General features: G+C 40.0%; 1 protein-coding gene across 6 annotated transcripts in view; it reads right to left on the bottom strand.

Annotated features, from left to right (window-relative positions):
• The window catches only part of Cntn4 (contactin 4), a 1,007,992-nt gene that overhangs the window by 18,399 nt on the left and 964,115 nt on the right, over positions 1-25,478 (bottom strand). For 4 of the 6 annotated variants that reach the window (XM_042273733.2, XM_042273730.2, XM_042273732.2 and 1 more), the window contains 5 exons: positions 14,413-14,588; positions 9,180-9,300; positions 4,626-4,784; positions 1,915-2,064; positions 389-459 (listed from right to left, as the gene is read on the bottom strand). In XM_042273733.2, coding sequence (XP_042129667.1) covers positions 389-459; positions 1,915-2,064; positions 4,626-4,784; positions 9,180-9,300; positions 14,413-14,588 — 677 coding nt within the window. The remainder of the gene's footprint in view (positions 1-388; positions 460-1,914; positions 2,065-4,625; positions 4,785-9,179; positions 9,301-14,412; positions 14,589-25,478) is intronic. The other 2 variants (XM_042273735.2, XM_076567486.1) reach the window with 1 other exon arrangement.

Raw genomic sequence — 25,478 nt, 5'->3', positions numbered from 1 at the left:
TTGTTTAAAGAAAAACCTCATAGCCCAGCAGCAAAGCCAACTGTTAGGAAATTGTTCTGGGACACTCAATCTATACTGGCAGATGTTTGAAATCAATTGGTCATGCAGCAATTCAGAAAGAAAAGAAAGACTGATTTTCTCTGAACCAGGCTTCCTCACTTTTTTTTTTTAACTTGTCTTATCTCCTCTTTGGTGATTGTTTTTCCCCATGAGCAGTCAAATTAAAACTGGCTTCAACAATGAGGGGCCAAGCACCTTCACTTCCTAATAGATATGAATAGATTTTCTGAAAACAGAGGGGGACCATTCCTGGCTTCTTGTCATATGGAGGAAAATAACAAAACCATTCAGACAGATGCATGTCCCTTTGGTCCTGTGATGGATTTACCTCCCAGGTTATAACCAGTTCAGACTTGCTGCCTCCTCCACCACTGACGTTAGCAGGGGTGACTTCGGGGACTGCAGGAGACAAAAAAGAAACCGAGTTATTTCAGGTACTAATGGCAAATGTGGGCCAGGAAGGTGGCCCAGATGGGGTAATTCACTGTTAGTGAATTCTTGGGCACATGTCCATTCCTCTTTTGGATATCAGAAATAACATCCACAAAAGGAACACTCTGCTTACTGGCTTGAAGAAACAAAATGTCCCAAGGAAATTGCTATTAATTACCTGTTTCTGGTTCAACAGTTTATACATGTTTCTAGATACTACTGACTGATTTAGACCTATCACTAAAGACCTAAGAGTTCCACAGAGAAAGAAGGGACTGAAGAATCTGTCCTCAAGCTTGGTTAGATATTTATTAAGCATGTGGTGGTAACAAAGGAAAGACAGGACAAACTGTGCCCACGTGGAGCTTACAATCTAGTGGGAGATTGAGAACATATGCAGAATATCACAGAGAAACTTGGACAACACCCAGCGATGTCGCAGACAGAATGGAGAAGAGCGGTTGTGTCCTGGAGCAGCAGGTTGCTCAGCGGAGTGCTGGGCTAATGGCTTCTCAGAAGAAGGTGAGCTTTGAGCTGGGTGTTGAAGGAAGTGGTAGACATAGGTTGACCCCTGGCTCACTGTGCTTAACCTCTCTGATCCCCAGTTTTCTCTGTAAAAGAGGGGAAATCAGACTCACTTCCTTCTCAGGACTGTAGAGTGGAAGTGAATTATAGTTTTGGAGATGGAGAAAGAAAGCATAGACTTAGTTATGCTGTCACATAAATGAAGGACTCCAAGCAGACTCTTTAAATATCTAGCTGGGGACTGCAGCTGGAACTACAGTATATGCCCTTAAAGTCCATGATACATACCTAGATGGATTTTTTTTCCATCAATTCTGAGAATAAGGTGAAATTGTTGGTCTGCTAAGGATCTTGTTAAGCCTTTACAAATCATTGTTATTTTTATGGCTGGGAACTCTAGAGAAACCACACAACAGGATCGCTCAGTTTATAAGAACATAATCTGACCTAGCTGGGTGTACATTGCTTTTATCCTGTGTTCGTCCTGCAAGCTATATGCAGTATATTCTCATTTATCATTTGTGGCAATGGTTTATGTCTTAAGAAAATCCTAGCAAAAATTTCTGAGCAAATGTTCTCTGACCATTTGTGACTTTTTTTTTCCTAGCACATGAACCAGAGAAGAAAAAATGTAGTTTTGAAAGAATTAAGCAGAGGTACTATACTGCTTCTTGCTATACCAGTGGACTCAATAAGAGGAATGAGAACTTGATTAAAGATCACTACCCACAAGGCTGAAGTTCTACTGGCCTGGTGCATGATCATTATGATCCTTTAAGGGAAAAGTGTGTAAACGTAGAGCTCACTGACACTAGTGAGCAGGAAGAAGTCAAGGTTCCTCCTTAAGGAACTCCTGTTTCTGCAGAACAAACACCGTAGAGCTTGCATGGTACTCACGGGCCTCTTCTGTCCTCCGTTTCTCGGAGGGCCGGCTAGGTTCCCCAATGCCAATCACATTAGCTGCAACAGTGCGGAACTCATACTCAACCCAGGGGTTCAAACCCACCACAGTTGCTGTGAATGTCTTCCCATCAACGAGTTCTGGAACTGAAAGATATCACAAGGTGGGTGAGAGAGTTTAAGAGAATCCATTCAGCTCTATAAAGATGTAGAGATGATTTTCGGAACATCTATCATCACCATCACCATCACCATCACCACAACCACCACCACTACCACTTGAAGGAAGAGCCCTGTAGTTAGCTTGCTGGGATGGTGATGAGATATGAACAGTTTTTACATCTATTTCACAAATTCTAGCCTATGCTTTCTCTTCTTTTTCAGCTTCTGTGTTAGGCTCTTTTGTTGTTGTGACAAATACTTGGGAGTAACAGTTTAAGAGGGATCAGGATTTATTTTGGTCCATGGTTTTAGAGGTTTTGGTCAAAGGTTGGCTGGCTTCAATGCTTGGCACTTGAAGCCAGGCAGAATACCTTGGTGGTGGGATGGCAGTATGTCAGAGCTGGAAGCCTCATGGTGTCTGAGAAACAGATACAGGAAGGGGCCAAGGTCAGCATGCTCTTCAAAGGAATAGCACCAGTGACACACCACCTCCAGCTGCACCTACCCCCTAAGGCTTTGTCCCTTCCCAAACTAGGGCCAGTATGTAGTGATATTTGCTTCACCTATGACCTTAGGCTATAGGGTCCGAAGGAGGAGGCAGTGCTCTTATAAGGGAGCAGGGAGAAACTTATAAGAGGTCACGTACAAGGGCAGGAAGTGCTGCTTCTGATAGCTCCAGTTCATGGGTGGAGCAAATACCATACACCAGTCTCCTAGGACTAAGCTTTTATCATGTAACCCTTGGGGGATGATTTCAAGTTCAAACCACAACACTGTTGTTACTATCAGTAGTAGCAATTTTTTAAATCATTTTTCACTCATTCATATTAAAACTGTATTTCCTTTTTGTAAAATTTTATTGTCATCTCTCTTTCATTTTAATCCTTTTACCAGTCCCAACTCTTGTCAATATTTCATTTTTTCATTGAGATGACATTTGAGGAAGAAATTAGACAAATAGGATGTTCTTGCAAGCAAGATACATACTCCTTTTGTTCCAAGGAATGGCTGTGTTGTCTTGATGTCTTGAAGCAGAAATAAGTGTTAGGCCCAACTTTATGTAAGTTATATAATTATGTTGTTGTTAATCCAATATTTACAATACAATATTTGTGTTAATTCTTTGAAAATTTCCTACAATGTATTTTGATCACATCACACCTCCTCACCTTATTCCTTTAGTTTATCACACCTCAGAAGTGTTTTTCTGTCTGTAAACACTGACTGTGGATTCAAAGAGGTGTTTTAGGAAGATAAGAAAATGAATCATTGTCTTACACCTTGATAATCACCAGATCTCTGTAGAACTTCATTTCTCTTCTGTTAAAAAGCCACAGTAACAAACTTTTAGCATGAATAAAATAATTTTATTTTACTGCTAGAATAGCTGTAAGAATTATAGTGGGCCTGGCATTATATAGTTAATATAGAAAATACGGGAAGTGAGAATAATACAGTGAAACAGTTTTGACCTTTGAAGACTTTGTGTCTTACCTTATCAGCAACTGGTGCCTGATTTGAGTGAATTCAAACATATGAAACATAGTGTGAGAATTACTTCATTATAATAATGGTGAATTGCTACTGATAGTAACAACAGTGTTATGGTTTGAACTTGAAATCATCCCCCCAAGGGTCACATGATAAAAGCTTGGTCCTAGGATACTGGCCCTAGTTTGGGAAGGGACAAAGCCTTAGGGGGTGGGTGCAGCTGGAGGTGGTGTGTCACTGGTGCTATTCCTTTGAAGAGCATGCTGACCTTGGCCCCTTCCTGTCTCTGTTTCTCAGACACCATGAGGTTTCCAGCTCTGACATACTGCCGTCCCACTGCCAAGGTATTCTGCCTGGCTTCAAGTGCCAAGCATTGAAGCCAGCCAACCTTTGACTAAAACCTCTAAAACCATGAACCAAAATAAATCTTTATCCCTCTTAAACTGTTACTCCCAAGTATTTGTCACAAAAAAGAGCCTAACACAGAAGCTGAAAAGTTAAAAAAAAAAAAAAAAAGCACAGACTAGAGTTTGTGAAACAGATTAAAATACTTTCGTATCTCTTCACCTCCAAATTAATACATATACAGGTGGAGGCAGCGAGACAAAAGACTCGGCATAGCACTTAGATATTATATTCTTAACAGCCGCACACGAACCTTGCAAAGACTGTGATTGTAGGCTTGTGTTTTCCAATAGTGGTATGGAGGTGATTTTAGGCATAGTGGTATGGAGGTGATTTTAGGTGATACATAGATCAATACATTTTATTTCTATAAATAGTTTCAAGCTTGTTCAGAAAATAAAAATACCCATAACAGCACAGCGATAATTCCATAGATACTAATGTTAGGTTCAGTAACACTAACGTAAGTTAGTGTGGAGGAAAACATCAAAGAAATTATAGCAGAGCTGGCTCATGTCTGGGAGACACAGACATAACGTATCATTTACAGCTGTGTCGACCCAGTTGTTTCCTGGCTTCTTCCACATTTCATTCACACTTGATTCTAGAAGCCTCTGATAGACACGAGTGCTCAGCACGCAGTGTGGTACCTGTGCTGACGGCTTGCCAGCCCACGGAGAAGGGAGTCCGAGCTTGGATGACATACATGGTGATGGGGCTGTGGTTGTCAGGCCCAGGTCTCCACGAAAGCTGAGCAGTGGTGTCTGTGATTTCATCTATGGTCACAGCTTCAGGGGGACCTGGAGGGCCTGGGAGAGAGCAAAGCATTCAGAATGGGGCTGCATACTCAAATGTCCAAGTACGCGATCTACTCACTTGAATGGGGTACTGAACCATTCAGCTATGTATTTAACTCCCTACATATCCATTCCATCACTTCTTGCAGGGGTTCACAGAACATAGAGGAAAACCAGAGACAGGTAAACAAAGTGCTATAATGGAATGTCGTGCTGTTAGGAGAGAATGCTGCGGCACCATCCGCCATCCTAACTGCATCTAGCAACTGCCTGTGCCTTCATGCCAAGGGACTATTGTGAAAATGGTCAGTTCTCAAGAGTCACAGGACCTTCCTCTTCTTCAGAGTAATTCCAAAGCAGGGCTGGTCTAATGGTCCCTCTGGAGCAGTTTCTATGAGTCATACCTATATTTTTCTACTTAACCCCCGATGGTTAGAGTTTCTCTACTCCCATGTACTTAAACCATTGAAAAGGGAAGAAATTATATTTAGATGAAGGTCTGGAGATCATACAGAGAGAGATGGAAAGTAATTAGGAGATGAAACATCAACGGAACAAAGACCCAGAACTTTCCTCGTTGCCAGTATTAGAAGATCTGGCCAAACAGTTAAATGCATTTTTTAAAATGTCGTTGAAACAAAAAGTGATCACATTGAAATAACAGGCGATGGAGAGAGGACACAGTGCCAGCCCCCATACTTGTCAGACAGACAAGGGGAGATTCCCTAGAGGGTTTTTCTGATCCCTAGTTTAGCAATCAAATGTGTTCTCAAATGACTTCTGGGCTGTGCCACAGGGACAAGATAAAAAGGAGACCTCTCATGGAGCGGTGAAAAGTTCATGGAAATTCTCAAAGCAAGATTTTTGCTCTGAAATCTCACTCGTTCACCTTTATACAACACCCTGCACTCTCTGTGCTTCTTTAAAAATCACTTTTATAGACTCACTGGTGAGGCTAAATTTATCTTCTTTCCCCCACTCCCAAATGAAATGTCTGCAAATGTGTATGCTGGAACTGATTAATTTTCCATGGTGACATTTCAGCATGGCAGTCTAATGTCACCTAGACAGAGCTAAAGTAACCTTTGGTCTTTTACTCCTAATAACCAGGTAAAGTCCAGAAGACAACGTGTGCTCCTTTGTGTCTGACCAGCTTTCTCCTCCCTGTATTTCCCCATTTTTCTTTATTGATATTGTTCCAGGGCCTTTATAGAAAAGTGTTCTTTTTCAACAGCTCAAAGAATCGAATCAACTGGAAGCATCTGAGCCCCTTTGTGGCCATCGTGTAGGAAGAAAACGAAGGGGTGGCATGGACCTGTCACTCTCTATCTTCCTGTCACCTATTCCCACCAGAGCATGGCTCTGCTCGTGGGGAGTGTCGACTTGGTTTTAGTGGAACTGGACCCTGCTTTCAAATCAACAACAAAAATGCCCACTGAGCAAACTGTAACATGTTTTCATCACATGGCAAGGACAGCTATTTAGATGCTGGTGTCTGCTTTTTGCTCAGGGAAGGGAGGCTTTGCTAGTGGCCATGAGATGGCTGCAGACTAAGTAAAATAGGCATCAGGGCATTAAAGGTTCCAGAGTCAACATATAAACCCCCACTTATTTCACATGGGAAAAACTCTACAAGGCAGCGAAATTTCCGTCTCCCCACCGAAATGTGCATTAAAAAAAATGCAAGGCCAGAGCAAGAGGAGAGAAAATGAGAGACCGTGGCTTTAAATGTCATATTAATGTATTGGCCTTATTAACTGATTAGGCTAGAGTTTCTTTTAGACTGCGTTTGCAAATTCCTCTTGGTATCCAATGCTATTTTCTGTGAAATGAAGTATACAATATCATTTAAGAACTTCAAGTTCTACTGATTTAAATATTTATTAGTCTAATTTATTGGTTTTTAAACTGCTGATCTGAACATTATCCTAATTAAATAGAGGATAAATTACCAGCCACAGAATTCTTTTGTCCCTAAGGGGAGATCAGATCAGCTCTGGTGTGTTTTTAAAATGGAAATAAACACATTTCTATAAGTTACTTTATGGGCAGATCTACCTAAGTTAAAGATATAATTTTTATTTTATTTTTTTATATAGTCTCTATCTATAGCATGGCTCAAGTTCTTTTTAGTCAATTAGCAGGTAACTAAAGCAGTAATAATGGGAATTCAATTTTTCTTTAACCTTTCTTGACAATTAAGTTGCTAATTCCCATGAATTTTCCCCTCACATCTGCCTGGGGCATACAGCAATACTTTCTATTGGTTCTCAAAACACCTCATTTCCTGTGCACACAGATTCACCCTGACTTGAATTGTGATCCAAAGTTTGTATTTTAGGCTCAGGTGGCTGGCCAAAAATTCCCATTCCCAACATTTAGGAATTCTGATTAATGAGTTTGGGGGCATGAGATTATTTTGATGCTCCAGGTTGGCTTTAACTTGTTTGCTTCTTTGTTTGGCAGAGTTGGGTGTGGAGAGCAAGGCTTCAATGTATGCTGGGCAAATGTACCACGGAGTTATTACCTTCAGCCTGACTGCAGGTTTACGGCTTTAAAAAGCTCCTGTTGGGTACACAGTTTCCCAAAGCTTTTCATTTTCATTTTTTTCTTTCTTTTGATGGGCTAAAGATAGCTCAGTAGTTAAGAACACTGGCTGGTCTTCTGCAGGACTCTCATGTTCAATTCCCAGAATCCATATTGTGGCCTACAACCATCTCTTACTCCAGACCCTGGGGATCTACCACCCTCTTCTGGCCTCTATGAGTACTGCATGCACATGGCACACGGATATATGTAGATAAAACACCCATTCACATGAAATAAAATGACAACTCCCTTTTTCTTTTTGCTGTTGGTTGGGTGTGGTAGCACACACATCTGTAATCCCAGCACTTGGGCAGCTGAGGCAAGAAGATTGTGAGTTTGAAGCCAGCCTGCACTATGCCACCTTCTCTCTTTAAAAACAAAAAAATCTTAAAAACCCTACATTTCTTTTATAAATTGATTTGAAGCCTGGCATTTTCTTCAGCTGGTGGACTCATTCAGCTGAATTTCACTCATTCTCACACATTTCTGTGTGCTGTGAATATGTGTTGCTACCATTGGGTAATAAAGAAGCTGTTTTGGTCTATGGCAACACAGGGTAAGAGCCAGGTGGGAAATCCAAGCAGAGTCTGGAGGAAGAAGGGCAGAGTCAGGGCAGATGCCATTCAACCATCCAAGGAACAAAATTCCAGCAGACTGGAAATTCCATGGCCACATGGCAATATATAGACTAATAGAAATTGGTTAATTTAAGATGTAATAGCTAGCTAACAATATGCCTGAGCCTTAGACCAAACAGTTTGTAATTAATATTAAGCCTCTGAGTGATTATTTTATAAAAATTGCTGCTGCCCGGTGGGACTGAGAAACTTCATTCTACAGTTAGTAGTACTAAGAGTCTGTATTCTGTATGAAGTGCCCTCCTATTTACTACATTTCAAGCAAGGGTTTTCTTATCAAGCCATATTTTAAAATCAGGGCAGCCTTGTCAGAACACAGTCTAGGAATGGAGTTGTGTGAGAATTCTGAGTGCTCTTGAGAAAACTCCAATAAAACAAGATGAGAGTCTTGTGACCTCAGTTTCTTCAAAACACAAAAATGTGTTTTCCTGCTCTTTCCAGCTTTGGCAGGTAGAAGGAGTTTACTTCCGATTACTCATTATTGCTTGCTGCTGTTATTCAATTAAATGTTTACATGCCTCTATGGAAAAACATAATTTTGCCATGTGTGGAGTGTTCTTGTGATTGTATACAGCTTGAATTCACGAAGCCTTTACTGAGGTGGCCTTTCTTAACACTCAGAGTATTTGTTGTCTGATGCTCTGAATAAAATTGGCAATTGCATGAGACTAGTCTGCCTCATTTATCAGCTCCATTCTCCCAGATCCCATGGCCTCCAGAGTGACAAACAAAACCCTAGTAATTTTAGGAAAAATTAATTTACTTATGCCCCTGTTATACCACTAGCCTAAAACATTAATGTGATTCAGTCCAGATGAAACACAGAACAGTTAGTTGAATCACTTTTTTAACTAATGGTTTTTGGTAATCTGAAGTTATTCTAGAGCATTCTGTCAACCTAGTAGTCATTATTGGGATATTCACTAGGAGTTCTTTTCAGTAGGAGAACTGAATCTACTCAGAGCACTTTCTGGTTATCTATCTTTTATGAAAAAATATGTGTTTGGAAAAATATAGATTATTAACCACTGTGCATAATGGTTAGCTTATGCCTTTCTTTTTTTAAAAAACATAATTCAAAACCACTGAGGTTTTATGTTGCTGTGGCAGAGTACATACCATAGAAATATTGAAAGGGCAAAAAGCAAGCAATACATAATGAAAAACAAAAGCCCAATACCTCTTACAATCAGGTCAGCAGCAACAGAGAGTTTATCCACACTTGTTTGGACCATGCAGACATATTTCCCAGCATGCTTCAGTTGGATGTTTCGGATCATCAAATCACCAGCTGAATCCTGCTGATAAAGTAGAGGAAAGTGGCTACAATTACTTTTTAATGAGCCCTAAATATCATTATCACATGAAGGACACTATGACTAATGGATTTATTTTACACCGGCTGATGAAACCTTAGTGATGCAAGCCATGGCTATTAAAACTATGTGAGCCAGCCTGAGAGATAAGAACACCAATGTTTTCAGAGAGCTTATCTTCCATGGGAGCTCAGGTGTCTGGATCAGTTGGCTATCCCTGCTGGCATCACTCAAAGTTACACAACGTGGTTTTTCATTGAGCCTTATGGGTTCCCTTCAGTATGCTCTGAGTCTATTGCCTGTGCTTGCATTCTGAGACTTTGAAATTCTATATTTGGAAAGGGGAGGCAAATTTACGTTTAGAGGCATCTGCATTCTTCTGCAGAACCCTGTCTTGCAGCCAGCATTTTGATTGCTCTCAGGTTTGAATTAAAGGATTATGAAGGCCAGACTCTCTAAGGAAATCTTGAATCATCTAGTGTGGAATAGTGCTAATTTGTTTTCTAAATGCCAAATGCATGTTTGATTAGCAGATGAATGGGACTAATTACATCCTAGTATGGATGCCTATGTGCCCCAAAACCATTTCTACACTGTTCACCAGGAAATGACTTTTCATAAATACAAAGTGATCTCTCCACTAGACTGCTCCACCTTGGAGTTTAGTTTCACTGCCTGGATATTGAGAAGCTTGGAGAATAAAGCAGTCACCACTTCGTGGGGTACATTAGAAATGCTCCCTTCTTTCTGAATCCAAACTACAAAACAGGAAGTTGACACAGACTTTGAAGTTGTTATTCCTCCAAAGAGCACTTATAACGAATGACACATAGTAGGACTTGGCATGCCTCCCGAATTTTCCAAGTTCTTTAGCTATGTTAACACACTCAATTCCCATGTGTTCTATGAGGCAGGGACTCTTGTTAGCTTATTGACAGATGAGAAAACTCTAACATAAAGAGGCTAGGCAGCTTTGTATAAGTTATATATGTAGCAAAAGACAGTTCCAATCCCTGTTATTTTCTGTGTGTATGCATATGTATGCATATATGTACACAGGTATATACATGTTTGTGTGCATGCTGATGCATGTATGTGGTGGGTGCATGTAGAGAAGAATACAGCCTCGGGTGTCATTCCTGAGGTGTTGTCTACATTGTCATTTGATACAAGATCTCTTATTGGCCTAAAACTTGCCAAGTAACGACTGTTTGGCAAACCAATCCAGGGACTCTTCTGGTCTCTGTCTCCTTGGCATTGGGTTTCAAAGCATATACCACCATGCCTGGGTTTTATATGAGTTCTGGGAGATTGAATTTAGGCTCTGTGATCAGCAGACTAGTATTTACCACTGAGCCACCTCCCAGTCCCCACCCTTGTTAGTGATAATAATTATATACTCCTCCCAGGGATGAACTTAATGCCTATATGAAAGCAGCATGTTAGCCAGGTAGTGGTGGAATACACCTTTTATCCCAGGACTCGGGAGGCAGAGGCAGGCAGAGAGATATCTGTGAGTGTAAGGGCATTCTGGGCTACATAGTGGATTCCAGGGCAGCTAAGGTTAAATAGAGAAACCTTGTCTTAAACAACAATTCCCCTTTCCCCCGGAAAAACAAACAAACAAACAAACAAACAAAAGGAAGAGACAAAGCACCAAGTTCTCAGTTTCTTCTTTTGTTTTAGTAAAATAGGTCACACTCATATTTACTGAGGGCAAAGAAAAAGTCCTGAGGGCCAATTGTTAGTAGGATTAGAAGAAGAAAGACGGGAGTATGTCTCGAAGGCAGAGCTGCAGTTGGGGGACCTAGTTGTTTGGGGCCCATCTCTGCTGTATGGTTTCATCTAAGACTCTTAATCTGTCTGCCTCTCCGTTTATTGACCTTTCAAAGAGAGATGACTTCCCTATTGTGCCATGTTGTGAGAGTCAGATGAGCCTGGGCACTAGTGTGAAATCCCTTCACAGACTATGAAGCATAGAGTAAATTTAAACTCCTCTCACTGATGGCTGTGATCAATTTTCTTTGTGAAACAATCATGTCAAAGACCTTAAATCTAATTCAAGAAGAGCTGAGATTTTTTTATCTGAAAGTTCTTTTATTTATAACACTTGTGTTCTCATCCAATACCACTGTACACTGAACATATCTAGTATTAAAAAATGGGATGATAATCACTAAGGTTTTCTGTGAGGATTGGAGAGCTAATATATAATAAGATGGTTGATAAATGTTTAGGTACCTTGCAAGTAATAGGAACCAGCATTATGAACCTAAAATAGTTCACATGTTGGGCCTTTAAATAGAGATGTAAATAAGAACTAAGCCTCATGATGGAAATGTGTGCAGAGGGGTGGTAAATCATATTGATTTTAAGGTGGATGACATATTTGCTTTAAAATGGAAGCCATGTTGATTTTAAGGTAGAAGCTGTATTGGCCTTAAGGAAATATTTACCCCGCCTCTGTGATTCATTCTATTCCCCAGGGGATGAGTGTCAAAGAAACTTACTTCAGCACATAGCAACCTACTTTCACAATTTTGTAGTTGTGACTAAGAGTGTGTCTTAGCTATTCTTAAATTTTAGTGAGATTTATAGCTTTAAAATCAAACTGAAAAAAAAAAACCCTTTAAAGTAAGGAATGAAGTAAGAGTCTCACAGAGTGAGGCTGTTCTTTCCCTTAGAAATACCCAGATTAAACTGCTACTGTGGTCTACATTTATGTTCCTACCAAACAGAACAAAAGAGTTCCAGTATATTTACCCCCTACTCCAACTGTGGGCTCCATTCTCTTTCTGAGAAAGCACTGGAGGACATGAGAGAAGAACAAAACAACTTTCCAAATAAACCGAATAAGCTGAGCCTGCCCACCGTTGTTTCTTATGCTGACTCGGGGAGCATGAACTCAAGTGGGTCTGAGTTGAGAATGGCACATCCTTTCCTCAACTGTGAGATCCTGACATTGTCAGCATGGGTGACACTGGGGGCTAACCTGCTTCCCTCTCTTTGTAGTAATAGTGGAGAGCTGGTCCTGCTGACAGAGTTGCATGGAGGAGAGAGGCGTTTCTCACATGAAAAGCAAATGAAAGCAATTTTTTGGTTTTTAATTTCTGTTTTTTGTTTTGTGTTTTGTTTTGTGACAAGGTCTTACTATTGAAATCAGGATGGCCTACACCTCACTACATAGCCAAAGGCTATCTCAAACTCAGCTCCTTTTGCTTCTGCTTCCTGAATGCTGGGAATACAGGTGTGTGCCACTACAGATAGCTGAATGAGAGCACTTCTGTGGATGCTAAGCATTCCTTGGTCCTCTGTTCCTTTAAGATGTCTCCCTCTGTATTTCAGCTGAAATGGCACATAGTGGCTACTAGGACTGATTGGTCAGGCATCTTTTTCAGTCATCAATCACCAATCCATTTTAAATAGCTACTGCTCATGAAATACTCTAAGATCATACTTTTCATATTGACTTTGCCTACAAAATTGGTTTTAATGTGAAAAGCAACTATTCAATTTAGTTATGAAGGGTTTTCTCAATGTATACAGCCCTGGTATTACAATTAATATCACCCTTTTTTCAGAGTACACAGCCATTAGAGTTTTAAAAATATTTCTTTTGTGGTCGGTATAGGGCTAAGTATATTTTTAGACTGAAAAGAATTTGATATCGCCAGGTGAGGGTGGCACACACCTTTAATCCCATCACTCAGGAGGCAGATCCAGGCAGATCTCTGTGAGCTCAAGGCCAGCCTGGTCTACAGAGCAATATCCAGGACAGGCACCAAAACTATACAGAGAAACCCTGTCTCAAAAAACAAAAACAAACAAACAAAAACCCAAAAATTTGATATCACCAACACTTCAGTAAGTAGAATTACTCTCACTAAGCTGGGCTACATGAAAAAAGTCCAAAATGGTTAACCATGGCAATGCCATCCAGTCTTATTCAACCAATATTCCAAGAGAAAATTCCTAATGAACAGAGGCATTGGTGTAATGAATTAACTTTTCTGCTGTGTATCCAAAGTGATATCATCCTTGGGAGAATTGAGAGAATAGTCATTCAAATCCCTTTTAGTGCTCTGCAACTCAAACTCCAACAAACTAAGCATGCATGTAATGGATAGAATTATTACAACAGTTAGGTGGGAAATATATCCCCAATATATCTCATGGAAGGAGTTGTTAGCTTCAGGGCATTTATACTCCACCTAAAGGGACAGACATGAGATGAGATGGGCAAATCAGAAAATAATATTTATGTGGCAGTTGAGGGAGGGAAGGGCTTTTTAAATCATAGCTCTAGTTTTATACTCTGGTGCTTTCTGATTAGACCTTCCCAGAAAGTGGTCATTAGAGTGAGTATTCCTTACCAAAGGAAATGTAGAGCTGTGTAATGCTGAAAAATAATTGTTGAAAAAGTTTGTGATAGACACAAATTGTTTCTAGATTTAAGCTTCTCTTGGCACATATTGAATGGTAATATATATTATACTGAAGAGTAAGGCATTTCAAAAATTGATGCATTTGGATTCAGACTCCATGGAGATGATAAATCACCTCAGTGTGTTTGCAGAATCAAGAGAACAAATGCCAACTTTGTGATGATGAGTATCCCATAAGAGCCCAGAGGAATACAATAGCAACCTGAAGGCATATAAGGAAACTAATACTTTATTAACCATTTGGGGGCATATTATATGATATGGAAGTAGAGCTTGGGCTGGGAAGGTCAAAACTGATGTAGATGTAGATGTAGATGTAGATGTAGATGTAGATGTAGATGTAGATGTAGATGTAGATGTAGATGTAGGGAAAGGGCCCTTCATATATCTCCTATGAACCTCAGTTCCCTTCTTCACACACAGCAGTAAATAGTTAACCTGACATCAGCTTGGTTATGCATGCTATCTATGACATCACTTCTTCATAAGTGAGGCAGAAAGGAGCCGGAATTAACCCAGAGTTCTGTGAAATAAGATGCTTCAACAACAACTTTACATTTGTTTCTAAGTTAATGTAAACAAATTAATTTGGGTCAGTGTGCGGAACTTTTGCTGTGCTGTTTCCCATGGATAGTATGACATTGATACTTACCCCTCCAACTCTCTCAAAGTGGTCTCCATCTTTGTCGAAGTCTATCAAGTGTCCGTTAAATGACCAAGTAAACACAATATCCAGGGAGTGATCATGTGTCACCTGGCATGGAAGAACAATGCTTTCTCCAACGGTAACATCCATGCTGGAAGGGGGAACCATCACCTTGGTTGGGTCTGGAATTTGAAAGAAAACAAGGGCTGTGGTTGCAGCTTAGTAGTAAAATGTTCCTTGCATACATATGTAAGGCCCTGAATTCAGTCTTCTAAACCTCCAACCTCCCCCTAGCCCTCACCCAAAACAAACAGCAACAACCTTGATACCGTTTATGTGGAAATATAGTGTAGAACCCTATAGAACCTGGAGCAGAAGGGAAGTAAGTAGTTGGTTTGGTGATCTTTCTTAAGCTGAGAGCAACCAACTTCCGTCACCTGAGAAGCCCAGATTGAGACACAGGGTTATTTTCAATTAAAAAAAAAAAAAAAAAGATGAAGCTGCTCATTATGTGCACTTTCATAGGATTCAGCCCAGGAGCCATGAGGCGATATCTCTGGAGACAAGCACACAAAGGCCCCTGGCTGGCAGCTACTCTGAGAGATGCTATATTTTAAAGGTTTGCATATCTCTCTGGTCTCACTCAAAGCTCTATCTTCTGTCCATATCTATATACTGTTAGGTCTCAAGGAAACTCTTCTGGAGGTTAGACAAAAGACAGTATCTCTCAGGATCTTGTGAATCCAGATCCTTCTACCCAAGGAGTCATTTCCTTTATCATTGGCAGAAGGGACAAATGACTATCTGTGGTGCCTGTTAGCATACCAAAGCACATGCTCCCTCAGTATCACGAATACCTGTCACACATTCCAGAGTTCATGCTAACATCCTAGTCCTTCTCACCTCCTCCTCTACCCCAGACTTCCCCAGCTCCCATCAGTGACTCTTTCTCCTTATAACCCTGCTATTTCTGCTATGTTCCCTCTCTTTTGTCCAAAAGCTTTTTGTTTTTGTCTCTCAGTAGCCCCCCCCCCCCCACATACACATTCTTGGTTCTCTCATGGCCAGGGCCAGTCTGCTGCTTTATTTAGTTTACTATTTTCTCTCTGCTGTGGACAATTCCAGACGCCTCTGGCTGTTCTCTTTCTCGCATACCTACAATAAAAACCTTCCCTTTAACCATGGAGCACTTATGCCATCAGTTTATACCCATACAAGCAGGAAAATCCATGTAATTTGAAGTTTGTTTGACTTTTCGGGTTTTGTTTGTTTGTGTGGTTGTTGTAAAAGTAATTAGTGTTTTAGTATAGCAGATTGAAAGTAATAGTCAAAGACAAAAACAAAGCAAAAAATTCCCACACAAAGCAAAATCAAACCACATCCACATAAAATGTTCATTTTCCCTTGCCCTTAGCAGAAGGCTGAGAAGCAGTGAAACTATTGTTTTCATATAGGTGGAATTTCCCTCCATCTTCAGGCTTATCATTTTCCAGTTGTTTTGTTTTACATTATTGTAAACACGATAAAGGAAACACCCCTAACCCCAAACCAGGGCCTAAAATCAGTGCCAGGGCTTTAAGAAATCCATTGCTCATGAAATTCAGAAAGTAGATAACACCCATCACAAACTCTGGAGCAAGATCACAAAAAAATAGGTAATTTGTCTTTATGTCCCACCCTGAAGTTTATTTTAAAACAAACAACCAAAAAAACAACAAAACAACAACATCAAGAACAAAATAAAACCCAGCAGTTTCTAGGCCTGGCTTCACCAGGTCCACCCCACTCTCTACTGTCTACAACAAAAACTGATTTTCAGGCCCTGTACAGTGTTTTCCTGTCTGCTTTGATACTGAGCCTCAGGGTTTGGGGTGCCAACCTTTCAAACCAATGAAATTCTGAGATTGTTCATAGTAGAATTGAGGCTATTCTTTTTTTCCTTTCCATTGATTTATTTCTTACATGTGGTGCAGATAAAGCACCTCATTCCACCAAACTTAGTATAGATTGGCTTATATCTTTATCAAGCTACTTTATAATCTGCATAATGTGTCAATTTATAGATTGCCACTTTGAAACTAGTAGACTTTTTAAGGATTTTTATTACAAATATAATCATAAAGGTAATGAATACCATGAAGAAGATGAAATCTGTATATTGCTTCTTCAAAATAAAGAATATTACTTTTGGGGCTGGAGAGATGGCTCTGCGCTTAAGAGCATGTACTCTTCCAGAGTACCTGATTGTTCTGAGCATCGTTGCCAGGCAGGTTACAACCACTTGTAACTCTAGATCCAGGGGTATCTGTTGCCTCTTCCCACATCCACACAAACATGCAAAAATAACAAATAACTATTTTTAAAAGAGTATTCATTTTCAATGTTACTCCTTTGCATTTTTGTTTTAATTGGGTTGTAACAGGCTTGCTTAGCAGAGAAGGTCTCTCAGCTCCGAGCCACCATGTGGTTCTTTACAATACTGCAGGGTTTCATAAATGATGTCAGAGAGTACAATGGTAACAAGCAATATGGATTCAACACAGTATGTCTATGTCCATGCCTCATGGATCAAATCTTATTCAGTCACACTCCTCAAATGTCCATAAAGTAAACCGAAGTAAATAATTGCAATCAAGATGAATTCAAAGTTACTACCATCATCAACAACAAAGAGAACAAAAATTAAATATCTTCCATATTTATAGGACTGTGTTTCAGCCTGTGAGATGTATAAATATTTATTAAAAGAATTGCTTGGGTTAAAATCCCTCTGGTAGGAAAATTATGCAATGGAAAAAAAGAAAGCATCTTCAACAAATAGTGCTGTCATAAAAGGATGCTAGCATGTAGAAGAATGGAAATAGATCCATATCTATCCCCCTGAACAAAACTCAAATCCAAGTGAATCAAAGGAAATTCAATCTTTAACACCCCCAACAGCAAAGGTGAAGGAGGCCTGGTACATAGAGTACCAGGCCAGGCCAGGCCTGAGCCACAGTCAGCAAGCAAGGTGGTAACCAAATAAGGACAAAGCCTGGGACTTGTCCAGGCCTGCCCCCAAATGGAAAAAGTGTAGCCTTAGCCAACCCCTAATAAGCCCTGACCAATAAGAACATACTAATATGATTGACACTTGCTTAATCCAATTGTAGATAAACTGACCTAACTGCTGTAGGACCTCCCCTTGGTTGTGCTTAAAAGGAGCCTGTGAGGTCTTCTCAGGGTCATCGCCATTTTGACTTTGTGTGGCATGGTTGGCCCCAGTATACTAGAATCTTTCTTGAGAAATAAATTCTCTTGCTGATTGAATATGTGGATGGTAGTCTTTTGTGGGACTTCTACAGGACCCTAACATCATCACAAGTCTTTCAGATTACAAGGCTAAGGGCATAAGACAGCAAATTGCACTCTTTGTTACGTGTAGACTACTGAAGATATTTAAGTGCAGAAAGGATTCTAAGAGTTTTTGCTACAGGATACAAATTGTACTATGAAAGTAATGAACTTATTATTACAAGGAGGTCACTGGTAGTGATCCCTAAAATGCTTCCTCTAGTGGCAAGTTTACACACTAAACGTGAGAGTAGAATCAAAGGTCCAGGCTCAAATAATTAAACTGAAGTTTGGGTTATCAGCAAGGAGTCTGCACAAACCCCAATGTCTACAGGCATTTCAAATTGTATTTTTTTTTCTTTGTGTAACTTCTCTCTTTTTGTGTTGAAAGTTGAAGCCATGGCTTTGCATACTCTATAGCACTGAGTCACATCCCCAGCAGATTTAGGGATCTGGGACAGATTTTTTGTTAATGAAACCCTCATGCCTGTTAACCAAGAATCAGTTGGGTGTCTTACATAAAGGATCATGCTGGCCCAGTTGTAGTACTGACAACAGCTAATTCATTTATTTTGTGCTTGTCGTCAATCCACGCTCTGAGCTCTGAAGTAGCAACAATCAATGCAAAGTAAGTCATGCGTGTCCACCAGTGAGGTCTCCCAGGGTATATAGCAGACTAATCTAAGGAGCTTGAAAACCTCATTAGGTCCCTGGTTTTATCAGTGTTTACTTCTTCAGCACTCTCGTTACTGTGCTAGGAATTCTGATGCTTTTGATTAATTTCCTTAAATTTGAATACAACTGCTGTACACAAATAAACAGATGGCTTCTTGCCATAACAAACTGCCTCCCTTCCTTTGGTTTTAATTCATCAAGATCACGAAGGACCTGTATTTATGACTTGTGTTTTGACAAGTCATTCGCACTATTGTTCTGTGACCCGGACTCTCAGAGGCAATTGAACTCAAGACGCTGTTTGAATCTGGTTGTAATTAGGTGACAACAGTAAGTAGGACCAACAACATCCGGGAATGACCATTCTGTGGCAGTTTCCTGTTTCCAACTTAGAGAGTGACAGATCCAGGACTCTGGATCACTGATGTTGACTGACATTTATTTATAACTGCTTAAGCTACTAAGAGTTTATAGAAATTACTTATTTCTAGATAAACCAAGTGATTTGTTCTAGCACTTGGAAAAATTAATCATTAAACACTTAGATACTCAGATTAGCAAATGGATGTGAACATGATAATATATATCCAAGCCATTTGATATCTTGACTTGATGATGCTTGAAAAACATTCTGAATTAGAATTATCCATAGAAACAAGTGGCTTTGGTCATATAACAGAGATACCACACAACTATGTTTATGAAATGAGTACTCTCCATAACAGCTAGATTATGAAATCAGCCTAGATGTCCATCAGTAGATAAATGGGTAAAGAATAAAGAAAATGTGGTATGGAATTTTGATTGGCCATATAAACAGAACAAAATTACATTATGTCAAGGGAAATGGATGGAACCAGAAACAATCATGTTAAGTCACATAAGCCAGTCTCATAAAGACAGTTACCCACATGTTTTCTCCTGTGTATGGAATCTAGATTTAATAATAATAATAATAATGATATATAAAAGGTTGGGCATGGTGGTGCAATCTTTAATCTCAGCACTCAGGAGGCAGAAGCAGGCAGATCTCTGTGAGTACAAGGATAGTTTGGTCTACATAGTGAGTTCTAGGATATCCAGGGCTACAGAGAGACCCTATCTATATCTATATATCTCTATATACATACATACATATATATATATATATATATATATATATATATATATATATATATATATATTACATGTTGGGAAAGGAAGAGAAGCACAGAGAAGGCAAGGAAGGACATGAGAAGGTAAAGGGGATTGAATATTACCAATGATATACATGTATAAAAATGCCATAATAAAATGAATCATTTTAAAGTGAATATACACTAATTAAAATAGCACTTTGGGCTCATGGGATAATAATTCTATTTAAAATAGTTATGTGTCTGTGTGTGAGTACAGGCATGCACATACCTCGTGCACACACAGAGGTAAAAAGACAACTTTGTGTCAGTCCTTGCTTTCTACCTTGTTTGAGGCAGGTCCGTGCTGTTAGTCTGTGCACACCTGCCTAGCTGGTGCCTGTGAGCCTCTGGGGTCCTTCTATCTCCACATCCTATCACATGGTGGGAGTTCTGTAATTATAGGCACATCACCTGCAACTTGATGTGTGTTTTGGGATTAGAATTTAGAGCCTCCTGTTTGTATGGCAAACAATTTACCTGCTGATCCATCTCCCTAAGTCCAATGATTCTAGTTTTGATGTTGTTTCCTGCATATCACATCTCACTTCACTTTATATATATTTTTTTTATTTCAATCACAGTGCTAAGATATTCACTTGGTGCCTATTAAGGAAGAAGTGTGTGTGTGTGTGTGTGTGTGTGTGTGTTTATATCTATTCATTAAAAAATAATAGATATATTATATCTGTTCATTTAAAAGAATGGGACTCTTCAAAGTCTTGGAACATGCCAAAGAGCTAATAGTTAGTTCGCTTTTAATGATGTAAGGGAACGTGGACAAAGAACTGCTTTTTAACAATAGGTAAATGCCATAGCAAAGGCTGCTGATGGATGATGATAATAATCCTACAGGTCACATGCTTGTGGGTCATCTTCAACACCGTGCAGTTGGCCCCTACTTTTCAATAAAAATAAAATCAATGCTGGATAAGCCAATTTATCAATTCTTTGTAAGATATATAAAAAAGGGATGTCTTAAATATTAGATGAAAATCAAGATTCTCAGTGACTCAAGCTGGGCCATGTTTTCTTTTCTTTTCTTTTCTTTTTTTTTTAATCTAGGATGAAATTTAAGAGGGATAATGGCAAAAGGCTGTACTTTTAAAAATTAGCAACCTCAGTACATTCTACAGGATTGGCAGTGCCCAAAGACAAGATGAATATTTCAGTATGTGAGGTATCCATGTAACTGCCAAAGAAAGCTAATGCAATCTTATGCTGCACTCATTGCCCGTGCTATTCCAGTTTAAGGAGGCAATAATCCAGCTGTGTTTTGCATTAGTCGGGGCACAGTTTACCACTAGTGTCCGTTGGAGTCACTGACAGATTAGGACACATGTGCTACTGAAGAATCTAGTACATTTAAACAGCAAAAATCACTGAGGATGTTCAGTACAAGGAAGAGAAATTAAGAGATGTGACGGGAGCTTTCAAACCCATGAAGGGTTTACAGGCAGAAGCTTAATCGCTTATTTTGTGTTTTCCCACCGTAGAAAGGAAAGAGCAAACAGGACAATTTTACCCCCTCATAGAGGACTGTCTAATCATTTGGATCTTTCTAACAGGAAAATGGGTTTCCTGAGGAGACCATGCATCTCCATTTGGAGAGGTATTCCAGAGGAATAAAAGAACCATCAGAAATAGATACAAAGTGGCACTGATGTCCAGCCAGGCTGGATAAGCTCTGTTGCATCTTATATTTACCGATTTCCTCCTTCTGGCAGCAACCACAGCACAATGGTGTTTGCCTGGCTTAATAGTTTGTAAGAAGGTGTTCTGAGTTTATACAGAAAATTCCTGCCTGAATCAACTACTTCTGAATGATCCTTTGTTGCCACCATCTTAGGAACATTTGCCAAGTGACATTCTACTGTAGAGGGAAATGTTCTTGTCTCTGTTATATATAAATTCAAGACAGGGTTTCTCTGTGTAGCTTTGAAGCCTGTCCTGGAACTCACTCTCTAGCCCAGGCTGGCCTTGAACTCACACAGATCCGCCTGCCTCTGCCCCCTGAGTCCTGGGATTAAAGGCGTGCACCACCACCACCAGGCATGTAATATGTTTATTTACTTAAAAATATAGACAACAACTCACGACTTATTTTATCCAACAGTTTATAAGATACCACTGTCATTATTTTGATGCTTAAAATTCCCCATTTTGGGCCAATGAGAGTCTTTTGAAGTTGGGGTCTCTGTCCTGTTGACATTTTATCACTTAGCTTTTCCCAAATGCTGGTCCCAAAAGATGTTCTAGAACTCTTTCGTATGAGGGAAGAGGGGGGAGGAGAGGGGAGATACACACACACACACACACACACACAGGAAAAGATGGAAAGGGAGAGGGAGAGAGGCGGGTGGGGCTGTTAAAGCTTACTATTTTTCAGCAAGGCTGTGCTGGGTTACAGGCACATACTCATGTAACCATAGCTAGCATTTCTCTCTCACATGTGTGCTGGAGATTGACATCACGTCCTCAGGCTTTCACAGAAAGCGCTTGCCCAGTGAGCCATCGCCTCAGCCCTAGGCTTATCTTACATTTTCCCTTTCTTATATCCCTAGAACCAGCCACTTTTCAGAACCCTGATGTTTTTTAGTTGAGTATATTTTTGAGAAACCCATATAGGGACACTCAATGTGCTCATTGTTACTGATGTCATCTTACACACACACACACACACACACACACACACACACACACACGAGTAAGCAAGCACACACATACATCATAAACATTTATAATTTTAAATATGTCTTATTCTGCAAATACTTCCTTGTTGTCTTGAGTTTCTTTTTGTGCTATTGTGTTTATTATTAAGCCCCCAACCTCCCTGGCTACCTCCTCTGCACCACTTTGTGCCTATCCATGGCCATTTCATGTCTTAGATTCTGGGTCCACAGACCCATCAGTCAATAGAGCTCTCCAACCATCTCATCATCCTTCACAGTCAGCCACTCTGATATTTCCTTTGTTCTAGGAAAAAGGGAAAGAAGGGAAGGCTGCTTAGTCTGAATTTTATTTAACATAGAAATATTCAAAACACATCACCAGGGGTTAGAGAGATGGCTCAACTGCTAATGTGCTTGCCCCACAAGCATGAAGACTGGATATTGGATCCCCAGCACCCACACAATGTCAGGTGGGTGGGCAGCCCCACTAATTGCAACATATAGGCAGAGATAAGGATCTTTGAAGCAAAATTGGCTAGCAAGACTAGCAACATCAGCAAGCTCTGGGTTCAACTGAGAGACCCTGCCTGAGATGGTAAGGTGGAGAGCAATAGAAGGAAATTCCCACCATCAGCCTTAAGCCTCAACACACATGTGTATGTGTGCTTGCACAAACATGTGTAGCCATGCACATGAGAACATTCATACATGCATGCATGCATCACACAACACATACATTCACACAAGAAGAAAAAAATAAAATAAAATATGCCACAAATACTAAAATTTAAAGTATAGTTAATTCTAAATGGTGAGCAGATGCTGTTTAAAAACTGAAGCTTACCATTGCTTACAATAAAGAATAAATGGAATTAACCATTACACTAAAATTTAAACAATGAATTGCTACATATCACACAATGAAGAAAATCAGAATTAATACAGAAATAAAATACTGTCAGAAGCAAGGCATTACTTAAAAAATATATTTAGCTTTTTGATACTAATTCATCCTTAAAGAAAACTGAATTCATTTTCTAATTATTATACTCTATTGGGTCATTACTTTCTAGTTGACCTTTCTTCCTTTCTCTCCTTCCTTCCTCCTTCCATGTGTCCTTCCTTCCTTCCTTCCTTCCTTCCTTCCTTCCTTCCTTCCTTCCTTCCTTCCTTCCTTCCTTCCTTTTCTGAAATAGCGTCTTGCTATGCAGCCTGGGCTGCCTTGGAACTGCTCTTTTGTCTCATCCTCCTGAGTGTTAGGATTACTGGATGGTGTCACTACTTGTCCACTGTTTTAGATTCTTCATTTTAAAACACACACACACACACACACACACACACAAACCACATCCAATTTGTACTTTTCTAAATAACTTCTAGAGTTATTTAGAGAACTCTAAGAATTGAATAGGAACATAGGATGGGTGGGATATGGGGGAGTCCTTGAGAAATCCACGCATGCTTTCATTTTTGCATTGCTTTATTATTGCTAACTACAGGTACAAATTCCATGCCTGCCTCCAAACTTTGGAGAACAAAGACATGTTCAAAACAGAAGAAAGAAAAGGAAATAAGGAATTTCTGAAATGGAATCCTGAATTGGAAAGTGTTACACCCCCCCCCCCCCCCCAAAGGGCATAGGATCAGCAGCTGCCTCTTTGGCAGCAGGCACCCTATTGTATCCAAGCAGGGCCAGCCTGCAAATCTAAATCACACTGATTCAGCATATAGTTGCCAATTAAAGTCTCCCTTTGAGTGATGGCCTCTCAGTTCTGCGTGTCTCCAACAGTGGCTTCATTCCTGGCAAACCACAAGAATGGCAAAAATAAGGTGGCCATATTAAGAACACAGAGAAGTTTCCCTAAAACCAGCATGAAAGGAACACTGGCTGATCAGACCTTCCCTCATCTGCATTCCAAGCATTGCAGGGCACAACACTGTTCTCCAGGTCTCCTTAACCCTGCAGAAGAGGACAACAGTGTATGAACACTCTCCCGAGTCCAGGTGTTTAATGGGTGCCTTGGTTCTTTGAGCAATGTGATAAATGACATAAAGGAAAACACCCAGTCAGACTGAGTAGAAAATGGAGACTCCTTTGTAAAGCAATTTACAAATAACCTCTGAGCAGAGAACTTATGGTCTATTATTAAGGAGTAGAGAAAATAAACACCAAATAGAGCTGTTTAATAAGAATGACTGACACAAATAGAAATGTCACAAGCCAACCGAGGGTGGCAAGTATGTCATACAGCAAGCAGTTTTGTGATTACCAAAGTCAGTGAACTTTCCTGGTCCTAGTGCATAAGTCAGTGAACTTTCCTGGTCCTAGTGCGTAAAAGAGAGTGCCTACTTTGTTACAAGAATGTGCTAATGACTCCCCAACACACTTGATTGCCTCTCAAGTCTTGGTTCTACTATTGATATCAAGTTGTTTGTTTTTAAGAACAAGTTATAACTTGTCTGGAAGTCAGTCAGAGTCCATTCCCTTATTTTTACATGCCACCAGGGAAAGCAAATGTCCTCGTTTGGGGTTTGTGCCATGTTGAAGTCACGGGGTCTCTCAGTAGGGATGTCTTTCGAAATACAAAGAATTTTCTGAAGGAGTCCAAAGCTTCTATGATCAATAAGAATACTCTTTTTTAAAAAAAATTAAACATAATTCTTTATTGATTCTTTGGAAATTTCACATCGTTTACTTCAATCTCACTCACCTCCATTTCCACCCCTCACACTTGCAGTATGCCCCTGCCCTGTAGCTGAAGTTTTTCTGTGTCCCTGGCTGCCGGTAGTCTGGACAAATGTCTCTCACCGCCAGTCCAGCAGCCGTTCAGACCCAAGCAAACACACAGAGATTTATATTTCTTATAAACTGTATGGCCATGGCAGGCTTCTTGCTAATTCTTATATCTTAAATTAACCCATTTCTATAAATCTATACCTTGCCATGTGGCTCGTGGCTTACCAGTATCTTACATCATGCTTCTCATCTCGGTGGCTGGCAGCATCTCCCTGACTCAGCCTTCTACTTCCCAGAATTCTCCTCTCTCCTTGACCCACCTGTACTTCCTACCTGGCTACTGGCCAATCAGCACTTTATCAATCAATCATCCACATCACTGCCCCAAATAAATTAAAAACTAAACAAAACAACCAACCAAACAAAAAACCCACTTTGCCCCTCTATCTTTCCAACACCTCTTCACGCATCCTAGTGGCA

This window comes from Peromyscus maniculatus, chromosome 3, assembly GCF_049852395.1.
Source record: "Peromyscus maniculatus bairdii isolate BWxNUB_F1_BW_parent chromosome 3, HU_Pman_BW_mat_3.1, whole genome shotgun sequence".
Taxonomy (NCBI): domain Eukaryota; kingdom Metazoa; phylum Chordata; class Mammalia; order Rodentia; family Cricetidae; genus Peromyscus; species Peromyscus maniculatus.
The sequence above is the reverse complement of the archived record's forward strand: the minus strand, read 5'-3'. Positions and strand labels throughout refer to the sequence as shown.